Source organism: Argentina silus, assembly GCF_951799395.1.
Source record: "Argentina silus genome assembly, chromosome: 6".
Lineage (NCBI taxonomy): Eukaryota > Metazoa > Chordata > Actinopteri > Argentiniformes > Argentinidae > Argentina > Argentina silus.
Genome location: NC_139660.1, coordinates 3496284 through 3520270, shown reverse-complemented (window position 1 = coordinate 3520270; position 23987 = coordinate 3496284). Strand labels below are relative to the sequence as shown.

Genomic DNA, 23987 nt, shown 5'->3' with positions numbered 1-23987 from the left:
TGATATAGTAATTATTTCATAAACGAATATTAAAAAAAATAAATAATAATAATTTTAAAAATCATGTAATTAACATTAACAAGTTCATTTAAGTATTATTCATGGGAAAGGCAACTGGTAAACAGAAATTACATTTTCAAGACAAAAGATGTCCAACCTTCATGCTACTCGACATGGAAATACCATTTCAAGTCACATGGCCTATATAAACCTGTCATCTGTTGATCCCCGCCACTTTCTCGACACCTGCGGTGGGAACTTCTGCTCTGCACTTCACTTCACATATGCTTGCTGACTGACTGGAGAGGCAGTGAACTTCGGCGCCAAGCTTAACATCTTAGAAAGTTGATTGTATTGCACTGACGGTAAGTGACAACGCATTTGTTTAAACCTAACTTACCACATTGTATGATAAAGTAGTGTGTTCGCATCGCTAGCATGTTTCAGAGACCTGCGCTCTGTCTTCGTCTGTTTCAAACCATATGCATTGGCTGTCTTATCTCAAGCTTCCATCCTAGCCAGATCTGCCGTTTAGTCCACATATTAATATCTGAATAGAGTATTTCTTTTTTCGTTGAATTTGGCCGGTAGTTTTTTTTATTTAGTTGTTGGTGTTTGCTCTAGTCTAGCCCCTTTAATGAGACCCATAGCACCTCTACTGGGTCTCGTCCATCAGGATGTTTGCACGTGCTAATTGTGTTGACCCGGTTGACAGCGCGGCTAATTAGCCAGCCCGCTGGCCGAACAGGTACCACGGAGTTACACTGGCGATGTAGGCACGGACATAGATGCTTGGTTGTAGACAACTCATGCAGATCGCTACTAGAGCTGTATGGGAACCAGTGTTGGTGGTAGGCTTCGTATTGGAAGTGGAAATTCAAGGAACGCATGGCGTGTGTGAATTGATCTTTAGCTAGCTGTCAAACTGGAATGTGACTGGACCAGTATGGAGCCCATTGTTGAAATATCAGGGGTGTCTGCATGCCGGGCCATCAACAAAATGTAAACATTTTAACACGACCTATAGCTATATAGCGATGGATTTATGCTCAATTTAACATTCAATGAGAATCATTACTTTTTCAAAACACGATTTCAAGCCATACATCGTTTGTTCACAATCTCCTGTCAACAAAACAGGCCTATGGTGATAAGTCCTTATTGCCTTGGTGATGAAGAGGTACAACACTTGTTCAACTGTCATAAAGGGATTTGGAGTCATGTTAATCAAGGGGTATAGATAATTTATTGAAATTACCAACAAAAAAAGATCACTTGCTCAAACTGAAAATGTGAACTTTAGATGAACACTTAAGACTATTTCACCTTTTTATTAACTTGAATTGTAGGCTTTTGTTTGACTCGTACGCAAAGAAAGAATTCGATACAGTAGAACTGGAACAGAACGAACGCTTATTGAATATAATAGAGTATTGTCCCGTTCACTGTCATCGGGTTATACATTTCCTACAAGCAGCGCGACTGCAATACCGCATGTAGCCTCCTGCGGCAGTGTGCGGCGATGTGATGAGAAGGATGTCAGTGTCCTGTAGTAACCTCGCCGAGGATGCAGCAGCACAGCCATCATGGAGAGATGGGCTCACAGCAGTCATGTGATGGTGGTGTGGTGGGTCTATGCGTTTGCGTTTCTCATGGCAATTGGCTGAATCTGATCTTGCTATGGTGGAAAGACCCATTTGATGTCTCCTTTTATTAATGAGCATCTTCAATCTTGTGCCAGTGTGAGTCATAGTTTGTCCTTTTATCTAACCTAGTAGGGCACATTATACCTTCCTAATTATGTATACAATTTAAGTGATAAGCAAATAACCTGTCTTATCTCCCTCACCATTTTCACATTGTCTCTATGTTCACTGACCTGCAGGTTCTCGCCTAACAAGGTTGTCAAGGTTTTGCATCTCTCTACATTCACAGCTCTGGCCTGGTCAGGTACATTCCTCAGATCAGCACCAAGCCACTACTGCACACAAGACAGACAGTGCTGACACAGAATGCAAATAAGTAGCGATTAGATTACCTTTATAGAACCACAACCTCCACGCTTTAAATCAAGCTTCTATAATTCCAAGCTGGGCACAGGATGGTTACTTTTACTTTGTACTGTGGGAGTTCCCTAGTTTCCCCTGTTGAGTGTGAACCCTAGCTGCCCTCCAGAGCCAGGGGAGAGGGGAACTCCCTTCATCTAGTCTTCGGTTAGGCAGACACCTGTTACAGCAATTAACCCGGTTAGAAGTGGAAACTGGCGAATGGTTGATCAGACTACATTTGTTTTAGTTGTTAATATTGCTGCCACAGGGGACATGACCTCATAGTCTCTGAAAGGCATTTGGCACTGCTAGTCATTTCCCTACACTAAGTTAGTTTGGCTAAGTTATGTTGAGGCTAAAAGTCCCCTTTTCACACCCACACTACCAACTTTGCAGTGGTGTGTAAAAGTTGAACTTCACTAATATGCAGCTAACTCCTTTCAGAGTGAAGTGGGAATTGCCAATTTTCTTTCTTTCTGTGTTGCAGCATTAGGCTATCGACAGCAGAAAGGATGTTGGCCAATGATGCATTCTTTTACTCCATTGTTTCCAGTTTCAGTCTAGTGTCTTTACAAACTAGAATTACAGGAATGAGCTGTCAAGCTCAAGTACTTGGCCTGTGAATCATAATCGAAAGACTTGAGTTGGGGAACTAAAATTAACTCTGGTTTGGGCACTTTCTTTTGCAGTCATGCAAATCAGCGATCAGGCCACATCTTTAAAAGGGTGGTGTGTGTCATGTCGATGGCTAACCCCCCCCCCCCCCCCCCCCGGCGTAGTCATTTAACTTGCTACTCCAGAAACGTGAGCAGTCACCTCGCACTGATGCAGAATAAATGGCCCTCCCAGTCTGTTTCTGCAACTTGTTGTTTATGTTCTGAGTCAAGTCTGAATATCTTTTTTTTTTTTTTTTGGGGCATTTCTGCTTTTTATTGGGGTAGAGATAGTAGAGATTGACCAGGAAGGATGGGTGAGAGAGGAGGGATGACATGCAAGATATGTCGATGGCCGGAATCGAACCAGGGACCTTGCGATGATATGGTATGCGCCTTAGTGTGCTATGCCACTGAACGCCCCTAGTCTGAATGTCTTGAGTTGGGGTTTGTCCTTTACCTCCAAATAGAAACGAGGACTGTGTTTCAGTTCATCAGCTCCTTTTTCAAACAGGTACCACTATCGTATGCATGCGTCTACTACCATCAATGTTATTAAATGACCATACTATGAAGCTGAGTGAATATCTTTTTAAGTGTCCAAAACGCATCAAAACCTATAATTTCAGGCAGTTGGTAATATATATATCATAATATATGCCGTTTAGCTGACACTTTTATCCAACGCGACTTACATTGCAGTGAGCGCATACATTTTTCAGTATATGGTCCCAGTGGGAACCTTTGTATGGTGTTTCCTCGCATGGACCCAAGAAGAATAGATGCCAATCTTCCTTCTAGGTTGCTGCTCCCACAGCTGTTCCATATCTACTGCTGCACACATGCTGGTGTAGAAGGTGACGTTGACTACACTAGGTGTCTCTCAACCTCCGTCTCACGCTCCTGTCACAGACGTAGGTTTTACACCCGTGGTGTATCAGACCAGTGAGGCCTCTACAAAGGTCTGACCATTTTTTTGTTTGTTTTTATTTTATGACCGTCATGAGCCCTTTTTGAGGATGGCCTCTTGGGATCTATGGGATATCCGTATATGGTAATTTGACGTGTGAACAAACATACAACCTATCCCGTAATCTGAGTGTTGGTTGACTATATGAAATTAATTTACAGCATGGTTACCCAGCCTTCACTGGCTTACTAACTTTGTCATGATGTCCTCTGTGGCTCAGTTGGTAGAGCATGGCCCTAACAACGCTTAGGTTGTGGGTTTGATTCCCGCTGGGACCATATATACTGAAATGTACGCACTCACTGCAATGTAAGTCGCTTTGGATAAAAGCGTCAGCTAAATGGCATATATTATATTACAACCAAGTGTTATTGGTTAGTAGATTATATCTTGTTTGAAGTTAGGGATTTTAATGAACTTAGTTGAGACTAACTGATTTTTATCCCTCAAACAGTTGGTACAGTATGTAGGCCACCAGGATACGGACATTCTTGAATGTTTGCATGATTTCCATTGAGTCTCAGGGTAGTCATAAACCCAAACACAGGCACAGCTGCGAATGCAGTTTCAAACTCGCCTGATAAATGGATGCACCGCCCCTTCCTTGTCCTGTAGTAACCCCGGCCGGCATATCTGCATCGTGTGTGCGTGCGTGGAAGTGTGTGAGGGGGATGGGTGGGGGGCCAGCAGCAGCAGCAGCAGCAGCAGCATCCTAAGAGAAGAGAGAGTAGTCCTACAACAGCACATCATCCCCCTCCCCGTTGCATTCATTTGGCTCACATGACCATATATGGGGGGGACGAGTCTTGTGGTGTGAGCTGTGTTAGCCAATGAGAAGGGACGTAGTGTTGGAATCCTAGTGGGGGAAGAGTGTAGAGGATGTCTGCAGGAAAGAGGCTGGCGCGAGAGGGTGGGGTTTTGGGGGAGGAGGGACAAACTGGGAGTTTGAAAATGAATCATATGTTAAACAGTTGTAGACCGAGTGAGGGGGGCCAGCACGTTTCTGACTAGCAGCAGACTGACTACAGAAAGCTCACGTATAGCATAGCATTCCAGAAAACCGGCAACCAGAACTGAAATAAGGATCCTGAAGAGTTTTGCGACCAAGGATGCACTGTAAGTCCTATACATTAATTAATTCGTGCCCATTTCCACCTGTCACAATCTGTGTTCGGCAGCAACACCTTTCGTTTATTCAGGGGAAGGATCATCTTTATATCTACATATTTGGCTTATAAGAAGGCATGTTTCAGGCCATTTAAAGGTGTGGCGCGACTGTTTTTGAGGTTTCTATGTATCCTCAAATGAATTTTAGTCACGTGTTAACTATAGAACCATGTATTTTATGGTTTATTTAAGTTTATGGCCTATTTGTTGAACCGATTCAATATTTGTAATTGAGTGTTTGCTCGTTCTTAACCTCTAGATGTAGCCTATTATGTTAGAGGTTAGAGGGTTGATGGCAAGGATGAGCCATGTACCTATCTATGTGGAGAGCAGGTCTGTGCTGAGGTAAAGCACCCAAATCTCCTGATGGAGATACTCTGGCTGGGCTGGGCGGAGGCAGAAACCAAGAGTTTTAACTGCATTACTGAAGCTCATCGGCAGGCTACGGCTACCAGTATCACCAGCTGGGCGGATGGATGGAGACACTGTTCATCCCAGTGGGTTAACAGCCTTGGAAGCAGGTCTAGGCAGTAAGATGCAATCGCCATCTGGTATAGAGGCACTGAGAAAGACAGACAGACAGAGAGAGAGAGAGAGAAAAAGAGGGGGAGATTTTATGTTTAAGTGTTATCCATCTGGAACAACTCACTGAGGTTTGGGGGTATTTAAATGCTGGGTGTGGCTGTGTGGAGAGGGGAGCCCCTTGCTTGTTTTCAAAGAGACGCCCAGTTTTTGTGTTTTTTTTTTTTGGGGGGGGGGGGCGGTTGTGATTGTTGTAGCAGCCCAAGTCATTGGATACAGTCTGTTACAGTATTATTTTTTGAATGGACATCATTATGCAGCAGTGTGTAGCTGGACATACTGTTGGGGGCACTAATCCTCTCTTAACTGCATGAAATGCAGTGGCCAGTTGCTAACGTGATGTTGGTGTGCGTAATGCTTAATCCGTCTGGCCATTCGTCCATCCGTCATTCGTCCTGTGTGCTGTTTCACTGGGTAACTCGTTAGCAAGGATGCTAAACGTCATACCCCACACCAGCCCGGGAACAGTGATGAGCTGAAGTGCTCCGCGGGGGAGGGAGGGAGGGGGGCTAGTGGGGGGTGTAACACTCCCCCATTCAAATGAAATCCAGGACCACAAATATCACTAGAAAGAGTCAGGGCTGAGGTGTTTTTTTTTTTTTTTTTTTTTTTTTTTTTTTTTTAAAAAGTCATGTTTACATTTGTCTGTTTGGTTTCCTCTCAGACCTGTAACAGCAGGTGGATGGTGATTGGCATTGTCATTGGTTTGGCTTTCTGACATTGGCTGCAGCCTGATTCATCCAGCCTTGAACAGGTCACATGACGTCAGCTCATCAGAGAGAGAGAGGGAGGGAGGGAGAGAGAGGGAGGGAGAGAGAAATGGAAGATGGATGGATTTCAGCTCTAAAGTGGCTTCTAAGAAGAAGAATGTGAACTCCTCTTGCGCTCTTTTGACGCGCTCCGGGTGTGCTGAAGAGTCTGTCCTGTCATTGTGGCCCCAGCCCCCAACGCTGGTACACACAGGAGATAACAATGAGTCTGTAGAGGCCCTTTTGAAAGGGGCTCATCCCAGACAGACTCCAGAGCACCCAGGCCTGTGTGCCCCCCCCAACCCCCACTCTCCAGACCTCCTGGGACCACTCACAACACAACACCCAGGCAGGCCACAGCTGTGCTGTGCTGGTGTGTGGGTGTGTGTCCATGGAGAATCTGCAGCTGTGCTGTGCTGGTGTGTGGGTGTGTGTCCATGGAGAATCTGCAGCTGTGCTGTGCTGGTGTGTGGGTGTGTGTCCATGGAGAATCTGCAGCTGTGCTGTGCTGGTGTGTGGGTGTGTGTCCATGGAGAATCTGCAGCTGCTGTTCTGGTGGCAAACAGGAAGGTAAAATGGCAGCTATTGTAAGGGTGTGTGTGGTGAGATCACGTCCGTGGCATCTGCCTCCTTGGCTGAAATGACATCAGCGATGAGGTGCGGCGTGTCAAGATTAACCGCCTCACGGAAAGGAGCGATAAGGAGATAAAAATCAATCTGCTGATCTCCTGTCCATGAACCCTCTACCAATTGGACTTGAGGTGGGAGTTGGGTTATTTTTTTTTCTTCATAAAAATCGGCTATTTTTTACCACCTTCAAATATTGGTGAACCTGCGTGGTAACAACTGCTACACGGCAGCCTATGAGAATTGAATCGTTGTTTTTTTTTTAATGAGAACTGGCCGTGTTCCTGGCTCAGGAGAATATTTTTGTTCCTGCTCTGTGTGACCTCCCCCCCGCACCTCCCCCCCCCAACGTCGGCTGTTTTCTTTCCTCCCGCCCCTGCTCAATTGTCCTCCTCTGGTGGGCGATGATAGCCCGCTATCCACAATAGGCCGTCAGCGCTGCTGGTATGTGTTTTCAATGCACAGGGAGTTAAATCAACAGCAGTTGAACACATTGGGCCTTCACTAGGGGGGCTAAGGCATGGTGGATGGAGAGAGACCGGGGGGTTTTGCTGCTGGTGGCGGCGGCGGTGGCGGCGGGGTGGGCGGTGATGGCTTATTGTTCTAGAGTGCTGACGTGTTTCCTGTGCCGTGTTGATGACGGTAACCGGGCGTGCTCTCTCTGCCCCTCTCTTGGGTAGCTGCCCGCGGAGCGAACCCCATCAACAGAGGCCTGGATGTTCTCTGCTTTGGGTCTGTGTGTCTTTCACACTGATGGAGCCATTGAACTTCAATAGCCAGAGAAGGGATGATGATTATGGGCAAGCCAAATCAGGCCATCTTATGCAAACTCCGCTGTCCCACCGGGAGTCATATAACCACAACATGGCTTTATATCTCTGGAAAAGGGGGTTTCATAACACGATTAGCACTTAATGTTGACTTGGGCTTCCGTTGATTTGGAAAAAGAGGCTGTTGAACAAAAGTGGTTAGTTTGTTTTGGCTGAAAGCTGTAACTTAAAAGGATGCCTCCATTGTTCAGAAAAATTCGGTCCAGTACGACCCGTTGAGGTTCACCATGGTGGCTGCTTGTTGTGGTCTTCGTCACTCTGGGCTTTGTCCAATGGCTTGGTCTCACACAGCCCTCATAAAGCAACGTTTGATGACCTACTGTCTGTCGCTGTGCTGCCAGGCTTTACAAACTGCCATTGTAAAACGAAGAACCTTCCAGATTGACAACAGTCTGTGTCAAACCAAAGAGCATACAGTACTCAAGACAATGTTGATCTCCCCCCCAGGCACTGAAATCACTGTTGAGAGAATGTGTGATGTTTGTCCAAGAGTGTGAGCCTGGCTGTGACAGCAGTCTTGTGAGCTGCTTGCCTTGGGTCACATGTTACTGATAGTCCCACCGGGGGGCAGAGGGCAGGCGCTATGGAGGACTTGTGGTCTTTGAGTCAGAGGTCACCGTCCCCAATGGTTACTGTGGGGGTGGGTGGGTGTGTCAGTCACATGATCAGCTATCACTGACCCTCTCCCACGTCTCTGCCCCCCCCCCAGTGACCGTGTGTGAGCCCGCTGCCATGGCTTCCGCTGTTGTAATGGACCCCCCGAGAGACGCCAGCAACCTGCAGTCCTGCGGCACCGGGGACAGCATCGCCTCGCTGGAAGACGTCACTGTGGACTCCACAGCCAAGTACGTACCTGTACCTGCTCCCGTGGTGTTAGCCCAGATTAGGGTTATTACGCGTGTTTTCTGTGTTGGTTGAAAGACTTGCGTCACATAGGAATGCAGCTTATTTATTGGGAAATAATAGACGTCTAACCTATTACTGTGTTACTCACAATCCTGTGTCTGTGTCATAGCACATTGACATGTGACGGCAGGCAAATGGCACATGTTGACATCCCATGAATAGAAAATGCATAGTCATAAGGCTTAGTTAAACGCCAGTGATGGAAGCAGGCTTATGTTGTTGTGGAACAGCTTGTTGGTATTGACGAGAGAGAGAGAGAAGCTTTGGGGACGTCCCCCCTCTGACGCTGAGGAAGGGTTCCAGTCGTCCTGTAGGACGTGGCAGACAGCAGCAGGACAGGGAATCCAATTACATCCTGGTTATTTCCCCCCCACAGTGAGTCATCAGAGGAGGAGTCAGCCGGTGAGAGGGAAGAGGAGCTCACCACCAAACCTACAGAGATCCCCAGTGAAGAGGGCACACAAACACAGTCAGGTAAGACTCGGATGGATGGACACACACACACACACACACACACACACACTCTGGACACAAAAACATCAGGTTGTGTGTAGGGATATAATTGGGACAGACACAAAATGGATAACAGACATAAAATGGACACACATCACATGTACTGTCCTTCAAGGTAAGGAGGTAGGTAGAAAAAAACGGCAGTGTATACACACAGTGCAGAGGTAAAACAGCAGTGTATACACACAGTGCAGGTAAACCACATGAATTATCGTCTGTGAACTTTGCTGATTTGAGGAAGCGTGCCAAAGGGAAGTGGGCTAAGTCTACATTCTGGGCCAGTACGTGTCAACTTCCCTTTCCTGTCTCGAGCTCCACTGACTCTAGGCCAAGAACATTCAGTCTCTGACACGCCTCTGTCCTCTCACCCCTCTGTATAACCCTATTCATAAAGCCGCACTTGTGACATCTATAAAGCCACATGTCTAGATTGAACTTGTCCCCAAATGATATTCATGAACTTGTATTAAATGTTTATTTTACTGTGTGGAGCCTGGTGTTACTTGGGACAGTAAAATCCACTGTTGCTTTAAACCAAAACCAATGGGGCATCCCCCACCCCCACCCCCACCCCCCCCCTCCACTGCCAGTTCATGTGGAGTGCATCACAGTGCAGGACCATCAGGACCCCAGCAGCTCTTCTCTGTGACCCCGGCCATGTGCTAGCCTGTTGACTACTACCATTAACAGTGTTTTGCTCATTAAAAAAAACAGTGCCAGAACGTTCCGCCCCACAGCGCTGGTGTTTACAGGACATGACACAGCGTCCATGGTAACAGGGTCAGCCTGCCACCGGGTCACATGATCACGCCATTCTCTTGTTGATCTTTTCAGTTTATTGGCCTTTCACAGGGGTCCATAGTAAACACAGAACGTGGGAGAGCGCCTTTCCCTTATCTAAATAATGCTTTTATGCTCTTCAAATAATGGAAGGTTTTATCGCTCCTGCTGTTCTTGTCATAATTACCTTTTGGAAAATGGCTTTTAAGACAATATTGCGGCTCTGTTTTTTAGTTTCTGGTCTAATGAGCTCTATTTGAAATACAGTTTATTGGTCGGATGTTTTAGGATGACTGATTGATGCGTTAAGTGTGGTCAATCTCAGCCTTCAATCTCAGAACTACTGAATTGTTTTTAAGTCACTTGCCCTGTCGTCCCTACTGTCTCTCCACTGGGTGTGGTGTGTGTGTGGGGGGGGGGGGGTGGTGTGTGTGTCGGGGGGTGTGTGGTGTGTGTGTCGGGGGGGGGGGGGGGGGGTGTGTCGGGGGGGGGGGGGGGGGTGTGGTGTGTGGGGGGGTGTGGTGTGTGTCGGGGGGGGGGGGGGGGTGTGTTGTGTGTGTCGGGGGGGGAAGAGAGAATGTCCTTCTAGCATTGTGACTGCCAATGGCCCCTGGTCCTGGCATAGATTACTTTTTCTTATGACAACTGATGGATAGATGTCTTACTTACTTCAACAAATCTATTCGTTGTAAGTTGCTTTGGATAAAGGCGTCTGCTAAATGCCGTAAATGTGTGTGTGTGGGCGGACATGTGGGACAGGCTGGGGTCAGCACTTCCCACTGCCGCTGGCATCCCACCAACACTGCAGGCGGGAGAGAGAGGAGGAAACTCTGTAAACAAACAGCTTCTGAGATTTAAGACCCAATCGGAGCGAAACCCTCCAGCTCACAGATCCCCCACAGAGCACCCAGGCTCGTTTCTGAGAGTGCCAGCGTAAGCATGAGGCAGGCCATTCAGAGTGATTGGTTGACTTCCTCAAAGGGTCTCGGTGCCGTCTGACATATTGATGGGCGGCCGTGTGTGTGTGTGTGTGTGTGCAGCCGCTGGGTGCAGGGCATTTATTTTTCCCACCACCAAACTGTCAGGGTGGGAAAAGACCATCACAACTCTCTACGATTAGCTCTGTGGCACATGCGTCTCTTCTCAATACGCCACTTCAGCTCCCTCGCTTCCATAGAACACTCTCTGTTTTGAACTGCCTCTTCTCCCTCAGTTTCTTCAGTTGACTTGCATGGTTTAAGAGTTGTTGAATTGTAAAAACATCTCTCTCTCTCTCAGTGAGCGCCCAACGCCCAGACTCCCTATGCCTGGCAGCAGCGGAGGTGGCACCGGTGGAGCCAGGCCTGTGGACGTCCAGGGGGGACGGAGAGGTGAAGCTGAGGATTGGCGAGTCAGGCCTGGCCGCAGAGGCCCCCATGACCGTCAACCAGATGTTCACCTCTACCGTGGAGCGGTTCGGCAACTACACCGCCCTGGGGTGGAAGGAGGGCGACCAGCAGAAGACACTCAACTATCAGGAGTACTACCAGGCCTGCCGCACCGCTGCCAGGAGCTTCCTCAAGGTGAGACACCAGCCAGCGCACGGACATGGCTACAGTACACAGGAGTAGATCGAGGGCCATTCGCAACCAACACCAGCATGTTTGCTGTTGTCATCCCTCATAACTGTTGTTGTTGTTATTATTATCTTTTTATTTGGAAAGGCAAAGTTCAGAATTAGGACATTTGACAGGGTTACTTTGGATAAGGTTAATCACAGTTTCCTCTGACAGAATGTCATGAGTCAAAAAGGCCTCATGACTCATTTCGTTACAAACGTTGATTGGACACAAAAAAGTGTTTTCTAAAGTGTATTTGGAAACGGTATCAGGGTACAACAACAAGCCAGGTTTGATAAGACTTTTATTGTTACCGTGGGTCACGGATAAGGAGACCTTGGCTTTACAATAAGCAATAAGTATTGCATTATAAAAGGATTATGACTTAACAAGCGATCATATGCTTTCAGATCCCAACTCATAACAAAGGGCTTATCTATCAAGAACGTTTCTCAAAACATCTAGGCAACAACAAACCAGCCAAGCACAACAAAATGCTCTCTCTCTCATTCAGAAATGGGCATTCTTAAACCCAATAAAAAAAACAATCCCCAACCAAACAAAAGTGAAAAGGACAAAGAGCGTAGGAAGTGTGTCCTTTAAGAAGAAGAAGGAGGTCTTTGTCCACTTCTCCTCTGTGGCTATAGTGTATCATCCTGACCTCCAGATCAGTGTGTGTTTAACCTCATGGCGGGTCACTTTCACTTGCACGCGTAGGGCGAGCTGAAATGTCAGCCGTTTGGGAGAGCATGCTGCTGTGGGCAGACTCTCTATACAGGCCATGCTATTGTTTATTGTGAAACCCTACACTGTACAACAGCATTGAGGGCCAGGGCTGGCTCAGACCCAGGGGAAGACGTGTGCAATTGCACAGACATACACACACACACTGAACTTGGTCTCCATTTGGAATGAGAAGAGGGACGTCACAGTCTTGATATCAGATGACTGTGCATCCTAATCTGCATATACACACACACACACACACACACACACACACTCAAACGTGTATATTTTGGGCGGCTATGGTGTTATATTTCCAACCACACGCCTTGAGTTTCGAGTATCACACTGATGTTATGCGTGGCGCGCTGTACTGAAAGACGCTGATTGCTAAAGATCATCGCTGCGCTCCACCTCCATCTTGCCTCGTGCTTGACGTTGGTTTCCGTGCTTTTGCATTTAAGTCCTCGTTCCCCCATCTCTGACTTGCTGAATATATCATTTGTATTCATCGAAAAATATCGACTGTTGGTGTGTCCATTTTAGTTCTCCAAGTTGTGATAGACATTTTTGTTGGTGCGTGTGTGTTTTGACAGCTTGGTCTGGAGCGCTACCATGGGGTCGGCATCCTGGGCTTCAACTCCGCTGAGTGGTTCATCTCTGACATCGCCGCCATTTTGGCTGGGTAAGTCTCTGCTCATGTCTATGGAGTCTGAGTGATACTGACGTGTGTGTGTGTGTGTGTGTGTCTTACCGAACCGAAAGTTCCTGCTCACTGATACATACCCCTCTGTGTGTGTGTGTGTGTGTGTGTGTGTGTGAGAGAGAGAGAGAGAGAGAGAGAGAGAGATACTTGCAGTGCACGGTGTGATGCAACCCAAGACATGAATTATGAGTCTGTCAGAGCAGCACAGTGGTTGACCTGTGTTCAGCGGGTTGGTTGCACACCTTAAAACATGATGATGGATCACACGGGTGTGCCTAACGAGACGGCCCCTCCCTGTGGGGTGTCATCATTGGACCTGCAATCACCTTGAGGCTGTTTTATGCTTTTTAATAGACGGTCTACGACGGCTTCAGTGATCGTAAGAATGTTCAGGAGGTTGGCAACACCTCTCGACGACACCCAAGTGTCGATTACACAGAATTTCTGTCGGTCGGAGGTGTCGGTCGACGAAGCGCAAATTACTTTTGGCCTGGTCCCAGATCTGTTGGCGCCTTAATCCTGGTCCCAGATCTGTACAGTATGCGTCTGTACTGCTCTGACTGTGACCATGTGTCTTGATCGACAAGGATGTTGGTTAAAGTGCGTACAGACCTGAGAGAAACGAGCTCAACGTGCACCACAAGCGTCCTCGAGTCCCAAACCCAGTACAGTAGAATGCAGTCAGAGAACTCGGAATGAATCGATCAGAAGGGATCAGAAGAATGCTGACTGAAGCTGGTCATGTGACCAACCATCTGTCACCCACCATCTTATCTCCAGGCCCAACGCGATGCCTCCAGGCCCCTCCTCTTGCGTTGCCATGACGATGAGAATACCATTGAGATGCATAGCTAGTGCTCGTCAGACCAGTCTGCAGCGGGGAAGGAATGTTTTGGATTTGTTAACCTGAGAAAAAATAATCCTTCCTTCTTCTAGCGTTGTGACTGCCAATGGCCCCAATGGCCCTAGCATAGATTTGTTTTTCTTATGATGGCTGATGTTGTTGTAAGTGAATCATCTATACAAGTACATTTGTCTGAAGTAAGTCGCTTTAGATAAAGGCGTCTGCTAAACAATTTAAATGTCACTCAGAACAGAACATTCTGCTCATTAATCCCCTTTTGCTATGCCAGGTGGTTTTCTGTGTAGCTACTGCACAGAACGTAACAGCGAGAGTTTCTCTCAAACCAGTTGGTTGGCATTGCACGCTCGACTGTCCGCTCCCGTCCTGCTGTGTCAGTTGGTGTGCGGTTCCCACTAACCCTGGTCCCTTCTCCTGCTCCACCAGGGGGTTCGCCGTGGGCATCTACACCACCAACTCCCCGGAGGCGTGCCAGTACGTGGCGGAGAACTGCAAGGCCAACATCATCGTGGTGGAGAACCACAAGCAGCTCCAGAAGATCCTGCAGGTAAGCACAGGTGGATCACTCGTAGGCATGCCCAGGGGATCTGGCTGTCTGCAGGCTCTCTCCCCTGCAGCAGGGGGCCCTCTTGATGATTCATAGATGCTCAGAATCCAAGCCTTAGATGAGTCAGTACATCAGGGATACCTTCAGCTTGTTTCAGAACTCTGGGATCGTTTCTTGTTTCAGTCCCCCCCCCCTCATCTTGTAATGACGATGTAACCTGCCTGCCTTCATCAGTCAAGTGTACTCCTTTTCCTTGACAGCTCTGTGTGTGTGTGTGTGTGTTCTCTCAATCTCGTCCCAGGTGCAAGACAAGCTGCCACACCTGAAAGCCATTATCCAATACAAAGATGCACTGAAAGAGAAGAGACCAAACCTGTACACGGTAGGACTGTCAGATCATTGCAGATCAATGCAATGCAGCCTGATTCAGTATAGTACCGCTAGCAGTACAGTACCTTTCACTGTGTCTTCATTCTCTCTCTCTCTCTCTCTCTCTCTCTCTCTCCTAATCTGAACATGATGTGTTGTCTTCTTGCCACAGTGGGCGGAGTTTATGGAGCTGGGCCAAGAGGTGCCGGAGACGCAGCTGGATGACATCATCGCTGCCCAGAAGCCCACCCAGTGCTGCACACTGATCTACACCTCAGGGACCACGGGCCAGCCCAAAGGAGTGATGCTCAGCCACGACAATGTGAGTGAGCCTGTACCCCAATGAGCCTGTACCCCAATGAGCCTGTACCCCAATGAGCCTGTACCGCAATAACACTGGACCCTCGCTGCTGCTAGACCAACGCGTGTGCAACAGTGGAGGCTGGTGGAGGTAGAAATCGGAGGACGGGCCTCATTGGAATGAGGAATGGTATCACGCGTTTGACGCCATTCCTTATCCCATTCCTTATCCCATTCCTTATCCCATTCCTTGCATTACAATGAGGCCTGTCCTCCTCCACCAGCCTCCCCTGGTGGGCAACCAAAGATAACTTTTATCTTGGAAGTACTGCACTGTCGTCAAAGGTATCTTCTTATTGGGGTGTAAAAACTAACTCTAGTGGCCATATACCATTGAAGGTCCCTATTCACAATGAACCTTTGGCAATTGTGTGTGTGTGTGTGTACATTAGATTAGATTCAACTTTATTGTCATTGTGCAGAGTACAAGTACAGAGACAACGAAATGCAGTTGTGAGCATGTGAGCGCTCTGTGATGTAACGACTCTTCTCTCCCCCTACAGCTGACATGGACGGCGTGTGCCGTCGGCCTCCACGTTCGTCTGACGGACGCCACCAGGGCCCAGGAGGTGGTGGTCAGCTACCTGCCCCTCAGCCACATCGCCGCTCAGATGGTCGACATCTTCGTCACCATGAAGGTCGGAGGGGCCACATTCTTCGCTCAGCCAGACGCCCTGAAGGTGAGTGTGTGTGTGTGCGCGTGTGCGTAGGCGTGTGTGTGCGCGCGCTCTTTCTTTTTTTTCTTGGGAATTTCAAGTATCATAGGATCTTCCCCCCCCCCCATTTCCTCGTGACTGAGATGACATCTGTATGGTCATGCATTTTCTCATGTAATCCAGTTAAGAGGAGAATTTTTTTTTTAAAAAGAAGCCTTTTGACACAAGTTCAAATGAAGCCTTGAGGGCTACATACACAAGAACACTCCTTTGTTTGGAGTTATGCGTTGCCCTCTTTCACCAGTCAGAGTGTGGCTGCTCTATATGAAAGAAGCCTTTGCCTCACAAAGAACATCTCATATTGGCTGCCAAACTGAGCGAGCCTGTGTGTGTCTCTGTCTGTGTGTCTCTTCCTGTGTGTCTCTGTCTGTGTGTCTCTTCCTGTGTCTGTGCGTGCGTGACAACTGAACTGGCCTCCCTCTGCTCCTAGGGTTCTCTGGTGAACACACTGCGGGAGGTGCGTCCTACAGCCTTCATGGGCGTCCCGCGCGTCTGGGAGAAGATGCAGGAGAAGATGAAGTCCGTCGGGGCCAAGTCCTCCACGGTGCGCAGGAAGGTGGCCGTCTGGGCCAAGAACGTGGGCCTGCAGACCAACCTCAGCAAGATGCACCAGTATGTCTACCTTGATGTCATTATGCATTTGGTCGTGACTGGGATCCAGTAGTATTTAGTCGTGACTGGGATCCAGTAGTATTTGCCTTGGTGCCATCGGATACGCACATGAAGAGTGAACCTTTTGTTCAAGTACAATATTGGTTGATGTCACGCAAACATGGCTTGGTTATTGCTTTGAAGATATAAGCACTAGGGAAGTTGAAGATTTTTAAAGAAGTAAAAAAAAAAAAAAAAATACGTAACACTCGGTTCTCTCTCTCTCTCTCTCTTCCCCCCCCCCCCCCACTCAGGAACGGCGCCATGGCGAGGAAGCCCATGAACTACCGCCTGGCCAAGAAGCTGGTGTTCCAGAAGGTCCGCAAGGCCCTGGGCCTGGACCGCTGCACCAAGTGCTACACCGGCGCCGCCCCCATCACCAAGGACACGCTGGAGTTCTTCCTGAGCCTGGACATCCCCGTGTACGAGCTGTACGGCATGAGTGAGAGCACGGGACCCCACACCATCTCACTGCCTGACGCCTTCCGCCTCACCAGGTACGGACAATATACCACATTTAGGGGGCCGGTTTCCCAGACACAGATTAAGACTAGTCCTAGACTAAATTAGGCTTAATCTGTGTCCGGGAAACTGCCCTGCCCAGATGAAGAGTAAATCTAGTCCTGGATTACATTTTGAGTCTAGGACTAGACTTAGTCTGTGTCCGGGGGAAACCGCCCCTTTTAGAGTTTAATATATATTTCTAGAGGCACAATTTATGAAGATATTATAACACATTCACATCCCCACGAAACGGGTTCATTAGAACACATTAACAAATTAATCTTATAATAGCTTTTGCAAACGTTTTTTTACTATTTAGTTATTTACAGTACCAGTCAAAAGTTTGGACACCTTCTCATTGAATGGTTTTTCTTTATTTTTATTGTTTTCTACATTGTAGATTAATATTGAAGACATCAAAACTATGAAGGAACACATATGGAATTATGTAGTAAACAAAAAAGTGTTAAACAAACCAGAATATGGTTTATATTTTAGATTCTTCAAAGTAGCCACCTTTTGCTTTGACAGCGTTGCCACACTCTTGGCAAGGTGTGTCCAAACCTTTGACCGGTACTGTACGTTTTTGTCTGCCTGCACATTATCACTCCCACTCACCTTTAGACAGCCCCTTCACACTGATAACCCCCAGGCTTTTATGAGAGGTGCACTTTGTATCAGTCAGTCCACTCCTCACATTTACTCCTTTCCATGGTCCATTTTACGTGGTCCTCTGTGCCTCAGTTGGTAGAGCACAGCGCTAACAGCGCTTAGGTTGTGGGTTCGGTTCCCGCTGGGACCACATATACTGAAAAATGTATGCACTCACTGCAATGTAAGTCGCTTTGGATAAAAGCGTCAGCTAAATGGCATATATTACATTACATTATTATTTCCATGTCCAAGGATGTCAAAAAATACAAAAGTAAATTAAATATTGCCGTGTTGCTGCTCCTAGTGTTGGGAAGGAGATCCCCGGCTGTGAGACAAAGATCCACAGCCCGGACGAGGAGGGCAACGGGGAGATCTGCTTCTGGGGCCGCCACGTCTTCATGGGCTACCTCAACATGGCCGACAAGACGCAGGACGCCCTGGACCAGGAGGGCTGGCTGCACTCTGGGGACCTGGGCAAGCACGACGAGAACGGCTTCCTCTTCATCACCGGACGCATTAAAGGTACACTACACCTGTCTGACACAAGACCCACAGTCTACACAGCCCCTTAGTTAGTTACTATCTGTCTGTCTGTCTACAGACACCAAACCCACAGTCCACACAGCCCCTTAGCTTGCCTAAGCTACACTATCCATGCATCCCAACCTAGTAAAAACGGCCCATCTCTGTAGATCCAAACCCCCATCTCAGTCATCAGAACGGGGGCTGTAAACAGAGCAGGCTGCAGTTCTACTGAAGCCCCCCTCCGACCTCAGTCGGTGTGTCATTTCTCATCGTGTGTGTGTGTGTGTGTGTGTGTGTGTGTGTGTGTTGCAGAACTCATCATCACGGCAGGTGGAGAGAACATCCCTCCTGTGCCCATCGAGGACGCTGTGAAGGAGGCGGTGCCTCTCATCAGCAACGCCATGCTGATCGGAGACAAGCGGAAGTTCCTCGCCATGCTGATCACTATTAAGGTACAGTAGGTTACAGTGTGTGTGTCTCTCTCTCTCTCTCTCTAGAGTTTTCTACTCTGGTCCTGCCCTGTCAACACAATTACTAACACTTACAATTACATTGTAGTCATTAAGCAGACACTCTTATCCAAAGGGACTTTACAATAACTACATTCATCTCAAGTGAGTGGAACAATTATACCTCACAATCACTGCTTGTAGTACTTATACTTTCAGGCCCAGAGAAAGGGAAGACACCAAGTGTTGTTTTTGTGCTGCACCCTTGTTGACCCCCAGCCAGCGACAAGACTGTAAACACAAACTGTTCGAGAATGCGTCTCCCCTTGTGACCGTCACCCGACCCCCCCCCCCCCCCCCGCTGAGTGTGTCTCTTTAGCCAAGTCCCCATGCCAAGACTCCTGCCCCAGTGAACTCAGTTTAGGGTCATCAAGTGAGAGTGTGGTCAGCTAGTCATGCTATTTACTTTTTACAAGGATTTTGTTCATTTTGCAGTTTGATCGCGGACGTTGCGCCATTGTCTGATAAAGACAGACTTTGAGGTGGGTCTGTATCGCCAGGCACTTGGAAGAGCATCTGATGGATAGGAGGGGGAGATAGGGCCACGTTATCTGCAATCTGTTAGATAACAGATTCCACGTTATATGCCTGTTGGAGATTGTGCCACACTTGAGAGAGCCAGGCCTATGTAAACAACATATCACTGATCCTCATGATTGTAATCACAGGCAGGAAGTTCATTGTCCTAATCTTTTACTGAGAATTTCCCTCTGTCAAGAATATGGCAGACACACACACGCACACATTTCAACTTCAGTTCACCACTACCACCTTGTGGGCTGTTTGGTCAACTACAAGCCTTTATTCACAGCAAGGAATTATTGTTGTTAATTATTATTATTTGGTTAATTATACCTTTTTTTATTCACATACCAAGGTATAATAATCTGTTAAAGGCATTGATTGCAAAATAAAAAGATGAATAGTTACGAATAGAAACTAACAGAAAGTTGTAAACTGTTTTTTTTTTTTTTTTTTTTAAACGAACCCTGAATGTGGGTATTTACACGTGAGAATAAACGTCACACTCTCCCTTTGGCCCTGCAGTGCCAGGTCAACGGGGACACCGGCGCCCCGGAGGACGAGTTGACTCCCGAGGCCCTGGAGCTGTGCAAGAAGCTGGGCAGCAGCGCCAAGCGTGTCTCGGAGATCGCCGGAGGGCGTGACCGCGCCGTCCACGCCGCCATTCAGGAGGGCATCAACCGCGTGAACAAGAACGCCGCGTCAAACGCCCAGCGCATCCAGAAATGGACCGTTCTCGAACAGGACTTCTCCATCACTGGGGGAGAGCTGGGTGAGTCAAGGGGGGGGAGGAGCGGGAGGTCCCAGGAGTGGACAGGCTGTCTGTTTGTTCTGTGCTGTGTTGTGTTGTGTTCTTCACTCCTGATCTTGGAGGTGTGTGTGTGGTAAATGCCCACACACAGACTCTACTGCCCCCAGGGGCAGGAAGGAGGAACTGTGATGTATTGGTACAAAGTAGGAAAAGTATCTGACTCTGGGTCAGGGGATAGGAGCAACTTGTACCCACTCTGTGAAGCATTCTCACAGACTGGCCCATTCTGGTCTGTGGTAGATAATTAATTGGATCTCCATCTCCCTCCCTCTCTCAGGCCCCACTATGAAGCTGAAGAGGCCGGTGGTCATGAAGATGTACAAAGAGCCTGTCGAGAACTTCTACAAAGAGGTGGTGACCCCAAGCACCCCAGACAACCCCCTGCCCCCCAAATAGGCCTGGGATAATAACTCCTGCAGAGCAATTCAGAGAGCTGGCACAAAGACCTGCAGACAGAACAGTCTCACACACACACACACTTATATCCACACACATACACTTATATAATACACACACACCCCACCTCACCTCATACAGCCAACCAATCCCTGTGCAGTTACCGTTTCTCTCCTGTGAATCTGTTTGCTAGCTTTCTGCTTTGGTTGTTGGGTTTTGTTTACATTTGTGAGTGTTGTACAAAAAAGAAGAGGACAAATCTATGAGAAGCCATTGTAAGATACCTTTATGATTTATGAAAAATGAGTTATTGAATAGCTGATTTCAACTATTTATTTTGTATTATTGCGATGAAGATCAATAATATCCAATAGATGAAGTACAGTTGTATGAAATGCGGCATTGTTAATGTACTGTGATGCTTGAGGCTTAATGGCGTAGATTCCAAAAAGTCAATAGGACGTGGTAGAATTGTGGGGTTACGTTTTTAATAAGACGCATCTCTCGATTTATTTATTGTTTTCATTTTGCCAAAGTCAAAATTTACTTGGGCCAAATACACATAAGATGTGAATGAATGAATAATACCTTTTTTGAAAACCATCGCTATGAAGTTGTTCACATCCAGTGTCTACTGGCCTGGATAAGGAAAGATGCATAATAAGTGAATTGACAGGGAAAGAAAACACTGAGACTCGATGATATCATTGTCCTATTTATTATTGTTGTATTGTTTTTGCTCTGCGTTGGTTTGGTTTTAGAGTTTCGATGAAAGTGAGTTTGTCATTGTGTTGCAGCTCTGTCCAAATCGTTCTGTGCAGCTCTGCGATAAGAATCAATAGTCTAGTAGTCCTGGGGATGGCCGATGGTAGATGAAGTTGTAGAGATTAAGTTAGTCTTGGGCTGTAGCTACGTCCACGGCTCCAAGTTTAACCTCTGCGCCTACACTGTCCTGCAGAGAGCATCCAAATCACTTTCTTTGAGCTGTGAAACCGTATCATTCAAGCCATATTATACAGTCATACGTTTTGTAACCAATGAGTTCTGTGTTCGGATAATGTGTCACATGCAGCCTACGCAAATGCCTGTTCCTGTCAGAATGTTTTATAACGATTCTGTGTGTAGAATTGCTGTGGCCTTTTTGTTAAATAATGTAAATATGTTTTTGCCTACATCTGTCCCTTTATCTCTGTCTTTATTTTGAACCATCCGATTGTGTCGGATGTTTCCCCCCCCCGCCCGCCCGAGTCCTTTTCTCATACCAGTCGCTGTTGACGGTTGAACATCGAAGTAGACCTGAAATGACAATAGTGTATGACGATAGAGATGGCTTTGGTCGTTACACCGCCAAGTTCATCTGCTACTGTACGTCTTTCTGAAATAAACCGGTAAAAGAGGAAACGTGACATTTCAAAATTGTTCAGTGAAAAGAATGCCACTAAAACGAACAAGCTGTTGTATCCCAACAAGTGTGGACATCAGCCTAGTTGCACTGCAGAGACTCCCGCAAATCCATATTTGTGAATATGCTGTGGAATGTTGAACTGGTGTCTCGCTCTGTAATCAACTGTACATACTGAACAATAAGCATTTGTGGATTTTGAGGGTGTCCTCATTTACGAGGGGTTTTAATGCATTTGGGCCACTCTAATCAAAATCTATCTTGTGTATATGTTTGCGAATCATACACCCTCTACATTTAAATGGAAAGAACTAACCTAAATGTCATGTTTATGAATGGAAAATCCATTTTTTTAGCCTTCAAGCACTTTTGACCACCGATGTCGCTAATTTAAATACTTGAATTCGAAGAGTAGAGTGTCATTAGATGTTAATGCAATCCAAAGAACCCATTTGTGACACTTGTACATAGGCTTATTACTGCATACAACATCCTCAGTGTAAAGCGGATGGTAGAGTTCATAGAGCTTGTGGCATTAGGATTAAAAGTCATTAGATTTACTTTTAGAGAGTTTCCCCATTCAACAGAAATTCATCAACAGCTGGAGAGAGAAACCCATAATGATGGTTCAGGACAACCTGTAAATAAACTACCAGCATACCAGGAGAAGTGATGTCTGATGAATGAAGCTGTACATAAAATGAAAAATAGTCTATATAAGTTGAGGAAATGACGGTGATGCGTCCAGTATTTTTCTTTGTCTTGACTGGCTTTTGCTTTTCTGCAGAAATTCCCAGGTGTCTTTAACTTTCTGTTTCTGCTTTTACCGCCTCGACACAAACAAAGTCTGGAGGCTCTCTGCTCCCCACACCTGGGGGGCCTACCACGGCTCGCTTGAGGACTTTGAGCTGTTGACTAACCTGTAACTCCATTTTTACAAGCAGGGAACAATCAATCGTTACAGATGGGTATGAGACAGACCTGGTTATGACTGCCAAGAATTTGACACACAATACTGGTTTTACCTGACCCTTAAAATGACTTAGAGTTTGGGAAGCTTTTGTTTCTAGTATGGGGGCTGGAGGGGGGGTGAAGAAAGACAAAATGTCCATGTCACTGGTGAAGAGTGGATAAGTGGGGCTATTTTTAACCTAGCAGCTGCCACGATTCCAGAGAAACCTGAATGTTTCTTGTCTGTGTGTGTATGTGTGTGACATCGCTGGAAAATAAAAGTGACATATATATATACTCTGAAATATGACGTGCCGCTTGATTCTGTTCCTACTTCGATATGATTCAACTACAACGTGGGCGAAAATGTTGCGCTCGACACATCAGCATAATCAGCAGGCCTGTGTGTGGTTATAAACACGAGGGTCTAGCAAACTGCCTTGCATCTGTCAAACAGACTGCATGGAATCAGGATCTATTACAGGCATAAAGCTGTTGAGTATTATTGGAATAGTGCAGTGCACTTTTCACCCCACCATGTGCATAACATTAATGACCGCTATCTGACCTATATTCTTCAGCGCTCCTACGGAGGGAGCAGAGGGTCAAACAGGGGTTAACAAAACGTCAAGACCACCACAGACAGTACTCAATGACTTTATTAATAATATGATTTAAAAATAAAAAATAACATTAAAATAACGTTTTTGTCCTTGTTACAAACTTGCATCGTATTGGCCACATGGTGGCATTGTATGCCAAGTTTCAAAATAAAAAATAAAAAATAAAAAAAGCCAAATCAGGTTGTTCTGCCGTTCGGCCCATGGTAGCATTAACCACATAAATGGAACACATTTTTAAACCCCCAGCCCAACCCATGATAAATACAGCCAACCCCTTCCCCTGTCACAGACACATATGATAACCACTGACACAGGAAACGCCCCCTCTGCACATGCCCCCCCACCCCACCCCCACATTCCTCACAGCATCTGGAGAAGGAACATTAATTCGCAAGAACCATTTACTGCTGCTTTTCTTTTTTGTCTTTTTAATCCTGTTAAAATCCACACAGTAGATAGTCTACTTTGCTTATCATACACTATTAATATATATATATATATATATATATATATATATATATATATATATATAAAATAGTTTCAATTGAAATGCTTCCTTCCACCCTGGTGTCGTTTCCTATGGTGTTTTACAGTTTTCACGGGATCGCGAGGGATGAGAGTTTGTGCCTGGGCTTCGTAACCATACCTCATAGAGTACGGACACACAGAACGCTGCCTAATACTTTGAGTCAAAAACACTCAAATTATAATAAGATGTACATGAAAAATACTT

At 46.6% G+C, this 23987-nt stretch overlaps 1 protein-coding gene across 2 annotated transcripts; it reads left to right on the top strand.

Annotated features, from left to right (window-relative positions):
- The first annotated feature begins 233 nt into the window (after window positions 1–233).
- On the top strand, window positions 234–22936 carry acsbg2 (acyl-CoA synthetase bubblegum family member 2). Of its 2 annotated transcripts, none has more exons than XM_083671821.1 (15): window positions 234–365; window positions 8336–8471; window positions 8909–9006; window positions 11104–11387; window positions 12743–12831; window positions 14141–14261; window positions 14563–14643; window positions 14803–14952; window positions 15494–15670; window positions 16137–16318; window positions 16612–16854; window positions 17820–18037; window positions 18353–18492; window positions 19597–19843; window positions 20160–22936. In XM_083671821.1, exons 2-15 carry the CDS (start codon window positions 8359–8361, stop codon window positions 20276–20278), a joined length of 2262 nt encoding a protein of 753 aa, XP_083527947.1. In that variant the 5' UTR covers window positions 234–365; window positions 8336–8358; the 3' UTR covers window positions 20279–22936. The 2 variants fall into 2 exon arrangements, with proteins under 2 accessions (XP_083527947.1, XP_083527946.1); XM_083671820.1 differs by lacking the exon at window positions 234–365 and adding an exon at window positions 4650–4787.
- The last annotated feature ends 1051 nt before the right edge of the window (window positions 22937–23987 follow it).

Bases quoted from the DNA above. Each gene is read 5' to 3' on its own strand.
- acsbg2 (XM_083671820.1), top strand. The intron at 8,472-8,908 runs GTACGTACCTGT...TCCCCCCCACAG, and splicing joins ACTGTGGACTCCACAGCCAA to TGAGTCATCAGAGGAGGAGT. The intron at 12,832-14,140 runs GTAAGTCTCTGC...CTGCTCCACCAG, and splicing joins ATCGCCGCCATTTTGGCTGG to GGGGTTCGCCGTGGGCATCT.